Here is a 12,200-nt window from a genome sequence, read left to right as displayed (position 1 = left end):
GATTGCTCCTCAGTTGAACTCTGCTGCGCTTCTGGAGAAGGAAAGGCTGCATTGTAGCAGCGAACTATGAAGTCACATTTTCTGCATCCCTGGGAAGTGAGGAGGGGGGCGGGATGGAGAGAGAGAGAGAGAGAAGATGCAACGCAACCCCCCGCTCACTCTTCCTCTTCCCACATAGCTCGTCCTCCTACCCTTCCCTCTCCCGCGCTGGATTGCTTAACCAACAGATTTCCAGCCCTCACCAGGCAGAGGCGCCTCCCCTGCTCGCTCTCTCCCCCTACCACACACACACACAACCCGCGCGTTTCCTTCCCCGCCGCGCCCTTCTCACGTGCTCGACCTCTCTCTCCGAGTAGGCATAGAGCGGGTTTCTCCTTCTGCCGCAGCTTGGAACTCCGGGCAGCGCCGGGGAAAGGCGGGCGCCCAGCAGCACCGCAGTGCTCTGTCCAGGGTGCTGAAAGAGGAGCGATGCGCTCCGCTCCATCTTCGGCGCCCGGGAAGGGAGAGGTAGCAGCCGCGAGCCCTCCCCCGGACGGGATCCGCAGGCGAGGCGAGGGTCCAGCATGAGGACGGGGCCGGGAGAGCGCCGCTGGAGCCGGGCAGGCAGCAGCAGCAGCAGCGATGCCCGGCCGGCTGCGCGCCAGCGGGGCAGAGGCTGACTTGGCGTCCCGTTCCTCAAGGTTGAGCGCCGTTTCGGAGCGAGGATCTTGAGCCGGGCGGGTCTGGATCTGGAGTGACAGCTGTCGTCTCGGTCTCCCAGCCTCCTCCAATATTTGGGAGAACTTCTCGCCTTCCTTTTTAATTGGATTAGAAGAGCAGAAAAAGTGGGGAGGGCCAGCTCTCTACTGGCACACGCGCTGCCCTTCAAAGCAGCTCGATTTGGATGGAGTTGGGGGACGGGACTTGCCAGCCAGGGTTCCCGGAACGGCTGTCCTTCAAGCTCCGGTCGCCTCTTTCTCCCTTTCTCGACTCGGTGAGTTCATCTCTCCAGTGAATCGTGAAATCTCTTTACCTGAGGGCGGCTCAGCTGGCAGCCTGCGTTCCCGGGACAGCAGCTCGATTGACGCAAACTTGAGAAGATCTTGGAAGGGTTGGGGGGGGGGAGGACTTTTTGATCTTGGGTGGGGTAGAGACTAGATGAGGCGGGCTCAGGAGGAGCCACCCTCAAGGAGGTGAGTTTATGAGAACCCAGCTGAGCGACTGTAAACCCGGGGGACTTTCGGAGTAGCAAAACAACAGTCATAATGAATTAATTAATCAGTCCGTTAAGGAAGTGAGCGGGGTTGCGGCTAAAAGAAAGGGCACGGATCTGATGTCTTACTGTGAGGACCGACTAAAGTCAACATCAAGTCAACCCAGTGGTGCAGAGAACTAATTTTAGACTCTGGACTTCATGGTGTCACCGCCTCCCCCCTACTTTAATGGGCAATTGGTATTACTTCACTCACTTTAAAGCGCTGCATGGAGGGGTGGAGGGCTCCTGCTCCTGCTGCTGAGTGGGGCCCCGGGCCTCTGCCCTAAAGTCTTACCCTGAGGGCGCCTTCCGAGACAGGTCTCCCTCAGAGGTCTCCGTGGATTAATACACTTCTCTCCTCCGATCGCTTGCGGGGGACGGGAGTTTGGGAACTATCCAAGGTCCTAAAAGAAGACGATGGTGGAGACTCTGTCAGTGGCTGTCCTGGGAGCCCCGAAGGTGGGCAAAACGGCCATTATCCGTCAGTTCTTGCACCACGACTTTACAGAGACTTACAGCCCGACGGAGCGCCGCCGTACCTACCGGCCCTCAGTCATTTTCAACGGGAACATGTATGACATGAAGATTATGGATGTCCCTTACTTGACGGCGTTCCCAGCAAACAGCTCTCAGGTGGGCTTTTATTAAAATCCTCTGTTCCCCACAACTCAACTCAACCCAAACTCATCCTCCCGAATATATTTGGCTATGCTTGTGAATTCTACAAGTGAACAACAGATCACTTGTGGGATATAGTGTGGCTGTGCTGAGGCCAGATTGGTTAGTTTTCTAATTGGTTTGGGACCCTCTGTTAGGTATGATGGAAATATGCTGTGGGTTGTTCAACTAGGGGATTCACTCTATGTATTATTATTATTATTATTATTATTATTATTATTATTATTTACTATTATAGTATATATCCCACCCTTCTCCCAAGCTGGGGTTCAAGGTGGCTTACACATTTTAAAACACCATTGAGCACATTTAGAATCCAGTTTGCCTTGACAGCAGCCCAGTGATCAGCATCATATGATTATGAATTAATTACCTGCCCTTCGCCCTAATAACCAAAGCTCAATATTGAAAACCATTTGAAACCACTTGCAGAAATAAGGCAGACCCTAGAAATATACACCTCAAGTATCCAAAACCAGGGTGAAGGAGGTGTGTCTTCAGCATTCACCGAAAAGTGTCTAATGAAAGTGCCAGTTGCACCCCTGCGGAGAGGGAGGGAGTTTCACAGTTTAGAGGCCCCCACAGAATTCCCTCTCCTGGGCCACCCACCGCAGCTCCAGAGGGCAGTTCAACAACCAAGAGAGCTCCCTCTGCCAGTCTTAGCATCTAAGAGGGTCTGCAGGGAAGAAGGCAGTCTTTCAGGTAGTGATGGCCACCAACCTGGATGGCTTTAAAAGGGAATTAGAGAAATTCATGGGGGCATAAGGCAATTAATGGCCACCAGCCACCATGGCTATATTCTACCTCTACCGTTGGGACAGCACACCTGAGCTTGCTTCGTTTTGTTACTTAACACTGTGTTCTTTCCCAGGAGTGGCAAACTCAGGCCCACCAGATGTTGTTAGGCAACACGTTCCTTCATGCCTGGCCAGGGCTGTTAGGAATTGTAGTCCGCAACACCTGGATTGCACTAGGTCAGGAGAGGTTTGGTGTAAGCATTTTCCTAAACTTTCCTGCAAGGCAGCACAGAGCAGGTGTAAAATGTGCTTGCTTAGCTGGCTGGGTGAGTTGGCAGACAAGTTTGGAGAACTCTACTCTTCCTTGCAAGGCATTAGGTCTGCTTTTACACCAAGCCCCTGTGCTCTGCTGCATGTAAGTCAGGTCCATAATTAGGACAGTGCATATCCAGCAGTTCCGCAGGAGTGAAGGGGAAAGGGCAGGATGCCACTGGTCCCCAACCTCTGGAACCCAACTCACATTGCCTCCGAACATGGACATTCCACTCCAGGGACCCAGGCTAATGAAGTTTGTTGATAGACTTGTCCATTATGATTTTCGGTTATCTCACATTTCACTTTTTCAATCAACAACGAATGCCTCTAGTCATTATGCATTTTCTGTGGGAGCTCCTAAGAGGTGGAATTCCCTCTCCACAGAAGGTGTCCTGGCACTTGCACGGTAGTTTTCTCCATATGATGAAAATGCATCTCTTTTACCCTGGCATTTGACACTTGAAGTGCAGGACCCACCTTATTCTTCTGATTGCAATTAGTTTTATTATCTTAATTCGTTGTGACCAGTGGTGTGCTGTCAGTGGACTAGGGGGGACTAGGCTGGTCCCTTAAATGCTCCTGGAAAATGAGAGTATTAAAGCATTAAAGCCTGGTGCCTCCTTCCTAAAGCCCATGGGGGGGGGAGGTAAAGGTCGAGAACCCCTGGATGGTTAAGTCCAGTCAAAGTCCAGTCAAAGGTGACTATGGGGTTGCGGCACTCATCTCTGCTTTCAGGTCAAGTGAGCCAGTGTTTGTCCACAGACAGCTTTCTGGGTCATGTGGCCAGCATGTCTAAACTGCTTCTGGCGCAACAGAACACCGTGACAGAAACCAGAGCGCACGGAAACACCATTTACCTTCCCACTGCAGCGGTACCTATTTATCTACTTGCACTTGTGTGCTTTTGAACTGCTAGGTTGGCAGGAGCTGGGACAGAGCAACGGGAGCTCACTCTGTTGTAGGGATTCAAACCGCTGACCTTCTGATTGGCAAGCCGAAGAGGCTCAGTGGTTTAGACCACAGCGCCACTGTTCTGCTTGGCTTAGGCAGGGAGGCATGATGCTCACAGGTACAACATCTCCCCCCCACACACACCTTGCAATCTGGCACCTCTGACCCTGTTTCCCTGTGAAAAACTTCACTGCACGCCACTGGTTGTGATCTAGTTTGAGACCTTAGGGTCAAGGGCAGGTAATAAATCAAAGTAATTATAATAACAGTAAAAGTAAAGGGACCCCTGGCCATTAGGTCCAGTCGCAGAGGACTCTGGGGTTGTGGCACTCATCTCGCTTTACTGGCCGAGGGAGCCAGCATACAGCTTCCGGGTCATGTGGCCAGCATGACTAAGCCACTTCTGGCAAACCAGAGCAGCGCACGGAAACGCTGTTTACCTTCCTGCCGGAGCGGTACCTATTTATCAACTTACACTGTGTGCTTTCGAACTGCTAGGTTGGCAGGAGCAGGGATCGAACAATGGGAGCTCACGCCGTTGCGGGGATTCAAACCGCCGACCTTCTAATTGGCAAGCCCTAGGCTCTGTGGTTTAACCCACAGCACCACCCGCGTGGTGACAACAGTAGAGAGATACATACGTAGGAAGCAGCCTTATACTAAGTCAGACCATTGGTTCATGTAGGTCAGTGTTGTCTACACTGGCAGCAGCTCTCTAGGGTTTCAGGCAGGGTGCTTTTTCAACCCTGCCTGGAGATTCCATCAGGGATCAAACCTGGCACCTTCTACACCAGTGTTTTTCAACCTTTTTTGGGCAAAGGCACACTTGTTTCATGAAAAAAATCACGAGGCACACCACCATTAGAAAATGTTAAAAAAATTAACTCTGTACCTATATTGACTATATAAAGTAATTTTATATATATTGACTATATATAAAGTAATTTTTCAATTTTACCCACGGCACACCAGGCAACATCTCGCGGCACACTAGTGTGCCGCGGAACAGTGTTTGAAAAACACTGTTCTACACACTAACCAAGTGCTCTGTCTCTGAGCTGCAGCCCTTCCCTGCTTGAAAGTGTGCGAGTTTGGTCTGGTGAAATCTTGGAAACCAGATGTGCAGCTGAAGGAGACAGCCAGAATTGCTTCCAAGTGGGACTTAGAATGCCCACATTGCATCTCCCCCATAGCTAGCAGAATGTGGCAAAATTCTGCAGAAATAGTAACAACGTTTCTCTTAATGTCTGTGGGATTTGACTGCCGGTCCAAAAATAAAGTAATGGAAAGGGGGTGGGGGTGGAGTTAACTTGGTTCTTCAATTTTTGGCACTTTCCTCCAACACTCAAGCTGTTTCTCAAAGCTTCCCATCTCCCCACTCTGGCTTTCAAGAATCCTTAAATAGTAAGCCAAAGGGAAGAGTTTGTGTTGCCTGCTGATGAAAATGGAGGCTAACCCCCTCGGCCACACCCACACTGCAGATGGCCCATCCAGGGGTGGAGCAAGGGGGTGGGGGCGGCCCACCCTGGGTTCCAGGGGAGGGAGGGTGACACTTTGGCCGGCCCTGCCCTACCCCACACCACCGGGTGGGCCCCGAACAGGCTGCGGGGCGGAGCGGCCTCGCCCTGCAGCCTGCTCGCATGCCGCCTTTCCCCCCATTCAGCGGCTCTTTTTTGGTGCAAGGGGCGGGCCAGCGAGGAGGGGGCGTCATGCCATGCCCCCTCCTCGCTGGCCCACCCCTCACCTCCATGCCACATCCGCCCCGGGCAGCGAAGAGGCTTCCTCCGCCGCTGGACCCATCCTCACTTAGGGGCAAGATGCGAGTTCTGGTGGATGGCAGGAAGGCCAGTTCTGAAGAAGCAGAGGGTGGGTGGAATCAAAAGAAGACAGAAAAATAAGGGAGACGGGACTAGATGGAACTAGTCCTCATGCCTATTTTCTTCCTCCCCTGTCAGAGGCAAGTTGGCCTAAAGAAAGTGGGTATTGGGGAAGTTTTTCTCCCTCTCTCATAATGCCAGAACTGGTGGGCATCCAATGAAGCTGAAGATTCAAGACTGATAAAATAAAATCCTTAGAATGGTAGAGTTGGAAGGGACCCCAAGAGTCATCTAGTCCAATCCCTGCCTAGTTAAACTATGGAACTCACTCCCACAGGAGGCAGTGGTGGCCAGAGGCCACGATGGCTTTAAAAGATGGTTGGAGCCATGGTTGGAGACAGTAATGCTTCTGAAATACCAGCTGCTGGAAGCCACAGGAGAGGAGAGTTGCCCTTGGGCTCGGGTCCTGCTTAAAAGTTTCCCATTTGGGGCACCTGGTTAAGTACTGTGAGAACAGGATGTTGGACCTAGATGGGCTATTGGCCTAATCCAGCAAGGCTCTTATTGTGTTCTTATGGGGCATGTGCAACACCCTATTGCAAGCAAGCTTCTTTTGTGACATGCTCTACAGGTGTTGTTTTGGCCACAGCATGCCAAAGGTCGGTCATTGGTTCCAGAGGAGCAGGTGGCTGCTTCAGTGAGAGAGAAGGGAGAGGGGTTTTGGAAGTGGGAATTAAATTCTAAGCAGAGAAAATGAGTGGAACTGCTGGAGGAAATACAATTGCCTCTGGGCTATTTTTTGGGAATCCTGCAATGTGTTTAACTTTTTACTCTGCTAACTACACATTGGAATCTGCTCTGGATCAACATTGAGTAGAATTCCACGGCACATTCATCTGAGGTGGTGCAGGGCAGGGACCCTTCAGGAGATGATCTCCTTGGCTGGAAATAAATGTTCAGGCTCCAGAAATGAGTGCCAGCTTCAGGAAAAGAAGACATGGTGGTGACAGGCCCTCAGCGCTCCTGCTCCCCCCGTTTCATGGTGTTTCATTATTACTATCTGGGTTAAAAATAAACGCTTTGTTTCCATCCCATCCCCTGAACTTCAGCGAGCCGCTAATTGCATTTCACAGTTGACTTCAGTTGATGCGGAGGCCCTGCCTGTGTTTTGCAGGAGGTGAGACCGAAGGGAGATCTAAAGATGGAGATGGACTTAAGTTACAGGGGGGCCCCCCCCCTGCAAGATATTGCCCCGCCCACTTTTGCTTCTGGCTCCGCCTACCAATGATACATGTAGGTGGAGGTGGGGAGGGTGGTGGCCCCCTGGCTGCAGAACACTCTCCCCAGAGAAATGTGCCTGCATGGCATTGTCACCATCAAATTTTAGGCACTGGGCAATGACCCTCTTCTTGACCCAGGCAGTTGGTTCTTAATTGGGTTGATACGATGCAGTAACACCGTAGCCTGTTGTGTTCATCTTTTAGCAGGGTGGGGCAGGACTTGTCCTTTTCTATCATATTTCAAGATGACTACTTAACATAAATAATGTGGTTTTATTCTTTCGATGTTGTTTGAAACTATGCTTTCAGGATCATAAGTTGATTAAAGACATTTTATGTCTAGACTAGATGACTAGGAGGTTGCCTGCTCTTGATGGGGTTACGTTTCCTCTGAAGGGGCAGGTTTGAATCTTGGGGGTACTGCTAGATCCTCTGCTATCGCTCGTGGCTCAGGTGGCCTCAGTGGCCCCGAGTGCCTTCCATCAGCTTCAGCTGGTGGCCTAGCTATGCCCCTATCTGGACAGGGATAGCCTAACTACTGTTGCCTATGCTCGGTAACTTCAAGGTTAGATTACTGAAATGCGTTTTATGTACGGCTGCCTCTGAAGACGGTTTGGAAACTTCAGCTAGTTCAGAATTCAGCAGAGCTAACCAGAGCAAGACAGTTTGAGCATAATTTACACCGATCCTGGTCTGACTGAACTGGCTACCAATTAGTTTCTGGACCTATAGAGCCTTAAATGGCTCAGGACCACAATACCTCAAGGACCGCTCTTTCCATATTAACCTACCTGGTCCCTGAGATCATCTTCTGAGGTCCTCCTTCATGTGCCTCCTTCTCGAGAGGTCCGGAGGGTGGCAGCATGAGAGCAGGCCTTCTCTGCAGTGGCTCCCCATCTGTGGAATGCTCTCCCCAGGGAAGTTCGCCTGGCACCTTCATTATACACCTTAAGGCACCAGGCAAAAACGTTCCTTTTTAACTAGGCCTTTAGTTGATCTGTTTGACACCCTATACCCTTTTAAAATGCAGCTCTTTGGGGTGTGTGTTATTGGCTTGTTGTTTTTATTTTGATTATATATATTGTGGTTTTATGTTGATCTTTTCTGTGAACCGCCCTGAGACCTCTGGGTATAGGGCTGTATATAAATCCAATTAATAACAATAATAATAATAATAATAATAATAATAAATTTATGAACTCGCTCCATACTTATAAGACAAAATAAAGTGGGGGCAAGTAATGAATAAATGTAATTAATATTGGTAGGAATATAAGTAGTTATTATGGCTATTTTTGTTATCATTAACTTTTGAGAAGGTTGGCATAAGGATGAAAAGAGTTCCCTACCTGTTCTATATCTGGATAGTTGACAGGGATGTACCTCGGTGGCAGAGCATCTGCTTTGCAGGCAGAAGGTCTCGGGTTCAAACCCCACCATCTCCAAATAGAGCTGGGAAAAGGTCCTTGCCTGAAACCCTGGAGAGCTACTGCCAGTCAGTGTTGACAATACTGAGCTGGATGGACTCATGGGCCTGACTCCGTACAATGCAGCTGAGTGACAATGTCCCTTTTTCGTTGCACCAGCTTCCCCCATCTTTTCCTCTCGCCCACCAGGAGTGGTCAGACCTGAAATCCCGAGGGCTGCGAAACACTGATGCCTACGTCCTGGTGTATGATATCTGCAGCCCAGAAAGCTTCGAGTATGTGAAAATGATCCGTCAGCAGATCCAGGAGAACAGGTGAGCAGAAGGGATGGGAGAGAAGCGGGTGGATTGGGCGGGGTGGGGAGCACAGAATCAGGAAAGCTGCTTTTCCCTCCAGAGTGAGGCTACAGTCCTCAACCCACCTCTCTTATGGATCACTCATGGGGAATTCAGTGGGATTTACGCAGGTGGCGCTGTGGGTTAAACCACAGAGCCTAGGGCTTGTTGCTCAGAATCCCTGCGATGTGGTGAGCTCCCATTGCTCGGTCCCAGCTCCTGCCAACCTAGCAGTTTGAAAGCACGTCAAAGTGCAAGTAGATAAATAGGTACCGCTCCGGCGGGAAGGTAAACGGCGTTTCCGTGCGCTGCTCTGGTTCGCCAGAAGCGGCTTAGTCATGCTGACTACATGACCCGGAAGCTGCACGCCGGCTCCCTCGGCCAGTAACGCGAGATGAGTGCCACAACCCCGCAGTCGGACACGAATGGACCTAATGGTCAGGGGTCCCTTTACCTTTACCTTTAAACACACCACCACCCATCTGGTGGTGCAACATGACTACTCAGAAGTCCTACTGTTGAGCTCAGTGTGGGTTTTATTCCCAGGTAAATGGGGTTAGGATTGCAGCCTTAAAGAAGCCCAGTCCCACTTTCAAATATCCAATGAAATACAGCTATTTGCATGGGGAGAAATAAGCCCCAGCTAGCATGGCCACTCTGGACTACAATTCCCATCATCCCTAGGCAGCACTGCCATTTTGGACTACAATTCCCATCATCCCTAGTCAGCATGGCCATTTTGGACTACAATTCCCATCATCCTTAGGCAGCATAGCCACTTTAGACTACAATTCCCATCACCCCTAGTCAGCATGGCCACTTTGGACTACAATTCCCATCATCCCTAGCCAGCATGGCTACTTTGGACTACAATTCCCATCATCCCTAGCCAGCATGGCTACTTTAGACTACCCTTCCCATCAGCCCCAGCCAGCAGGGCCATTTTGGACTACCACTTGGCTGGGGCTAATGGGAGTTATGGCCCAAAATTTCTGGAGGGCCCCAGGATGGGGAGAGCCTGGAGGTTTGGGGTCTGTGCATCGCTCTGACCTTCTTTCTCTACTCTATGAACTTGCGATTCCTCTTCCTCTCCTAGGGCGAGCAGCACTGGCGAAGCCCCCATCATTGTGGTGGGGAACAAGAGGGACCTGCAGCGCCAGCGCTTCTCCCCCCGCCGGGCCCTCTCTCTGCTGGTCAAGAAGAGCTGGAAATGCGGCTACATGGAGTGCTCTGCCAAGTTCAACTGGCACATCTTCCTCCTCTTCAAGGAGCTCCTCTGCAGCGTCTTGGCCCGAGGCTGCAGGAACAACCACTCTGCCATGCGCCTCCAGGGGGCGCTGCACAGGAACAGGTGCAGCCTGATGTGAGGAGACCCTGCCGGCCACCAGGGGGCGTGCTCACAGAACAATGGAATTGTAGAGTCGGGAGGGTCGTCTAGCCCAACCCCTTGCAATGTGGTCCGCCCCCCCCCCACCTTTCCAAGAGGTTCGGACATTGGAGCAGTAGTGGGAAGCTGAGGGCCACATCTCGGCCACCAGGGCCGTGTTTGCAGGGCTAACCCCTTGAAATCCCTGGCTGTTTCTGCTTGGTGTGATGAGCACCTTGGAGGGGTGTGTGGGAGTGGAGTTTTGGGGTGCCATCGAGTGGGTGAGCCAAAATCCACGTAGCCCATTTTTCCGTCGTGGGTGGTGGGCGCCTGTGGCTGAGAAGCCCTTCTGCCATTTTGATTTTCCCACAATGCCACGGGGCAGCCATTGGCTTGGGAAGGCTTCCGCCTCTAAAGGACATGATGGGAAATTTTAGATAGCAGGTGGATCCCCAGACTCAATCACTGCAGGCAGTGGGGAGGAAGGAGTTAAGCTGCTGGGGGAATCACTGACTCAGGAGTGAGCCCTGCATAGGGTGGGGCTCTGATCTGGAGCCAGCCTTGACCCAGTGGGCAGCTGAAGGCTTGATGGCTGTAGGTCCCAGTATAGCATCCAGAAATAAGCAGCAGGAAGTCTTCACTTAAAATACACAGGCCAGACCCTCTATTTTCCAAGGGAAGGGTTGTGGCTCTGGAGCAAAGCACCTGCCTCCATGTTCCCTCCCTGGCAGGATTGCTGAGGAAAACTCCCTGCCTGAAACCCTGGAGAGATGCTGCCAGTCAGTGTCAACAACACTGAGCTAGGTGGACCACTTGGTTGACTAAGCATAAGGCAGTTCCCTAATTAATTCACCACCACCCTTTCAAAGAACAGTAAGGACTAGAATCTTAAGTTATTTTCAGGGGGGAAGAAAGAGCAAGAGTTGTAGAGCATCTGCTTCCCCTAGGAATGTCCCCAACCTGCAAGCTCTGGAATGCCACTGCCGGTCAGTGTGGACAACATTCAGGCAACTGGCCAAGTCCTGTAAGCCTACCGATCGATTCTTTGGCTTGGGGTTCTAGCACAGAGGGGCCCAGCTGCATGCCCACTTTTAGCATGAGAGAAGCAGCCGTGTGGATTTTCAGCATCTCAGGCCTGACCTCAAGTTAGCTGGGTGACTGTTTCTGCCCTCATGGATGAGATCCAGTCCTTTGCATGGACCGTGACGCTCCAGAGGCATCTGCTGGGCCATAGCTCAGTGGTAGAGCATCTGCTTTGCATGCAGAAGCCCCAGGTTCAATCCCCGGCTTCTCCAGGTATGGCTGGGAAATAGAGAGACAAACCCTGCCTGAAACCCTGGAGAGCTGCTGCCAGCCAGGGTGGGCATTACTGGGCTAGGGGCTGCCTGCGGTTTGATTTGCCGCAAGGAAATAAGCGTCCTCTTTCCCTGTATGAAATCTCTGCATGCAAAACGCTTGCGGGAGCTGCTTACTCCTCGGAAGCCTCAGACGTGCTGCGGTTTCAAGAGGCTTCAATGAGGTCTGTGAAAACACACACACACACACACACACACACACACACACACACACGACTGGGAGGGTCCTCCTTTCTAAGACCAGGGAACCAGTTTCGCAATGTCTGCCTGCCTTCTCAGGAATTCATCACGAGGCGACCCGTCCACACACACACCCCTCCAATCGCCGACGCCACGTTCATTCATAATCTGGGACAACGGCTGATGCTGCTTTTGCACTCAGCTGTGACTAATGTGGACTAGTGTGTTGTGAAAACAAAACAGGAGTCGAGGGCAAGTGGGAGGAGAAAAGGTCTCGTTTGTTAAAAGCCACAATTCTCCCCTTCACCCCATCAAACTCTTGTTGGCTGGGATCTAGTGTTTGGCTCGCTTTTGATTTTTTTTTCCTTTCAAAAATGCGTTGCAGGGTGGGGGTCTCAAGAGTTTCAGGGACCCCTTGCCCCCTTCTCCACAGCTGCCACCATCACCTCTGGGCCAGAGGCTACAGCACACAAGGGTCTCCTACACCAGCCTCCATTTCTTTTTCCAAGACACTGATCATCTGTT

The 12,200-nt window shown here is 51.4% G+C and overlaps 1 protein-coding gene across 1 annotated transcript; it reads left to right on the top strand.

Annotated features, from left to right (window-relative positions):
- Positions 1-1,562: 1,562 nt before the first annotated feature.
- On the top strand, positions 1,563-10,211 carry RASL10A (RAS like family 10 member A). The gene is made up of 3 exons (XM_033136390.1): positions 1,563-1,867; positions 8,599-8,753; positions 9,871-10,211. Exons 1-3 carry the CDS (start codon positions 1,652-1,654, stop codon positions 10,139-10,141), a joined length of 642 nt encoding a protein of 213 aa, XP_032992281.1. The 5' UTR covers positions 1,563-1,651; the 3' UTR covers positions 10,142-10,211.
- Positions 10,212-12,200: the final 1,989 nt, after the last annotated feature.

This window comes from Lacerta agilis, chromosome 17 (genome assembly GCF_009819535.1).
Source record: "Lacerta agilis isolate rLacAgi1 chromosome 17, rLacAgi1.pri, whole genome shotgun sequence".
Classification (NCBI taxonomy): domain Eukaryota; kingdom Metazoa; phylum Chordata; class Lepidosauria; order Squamata; family Lacertidae; genus Lacerta; species Lacerta agilis.
Note: the sequence above shows the minus strand (reverse complement) of the source record. Positions and strands in the feature narration are given on the sequence as shown.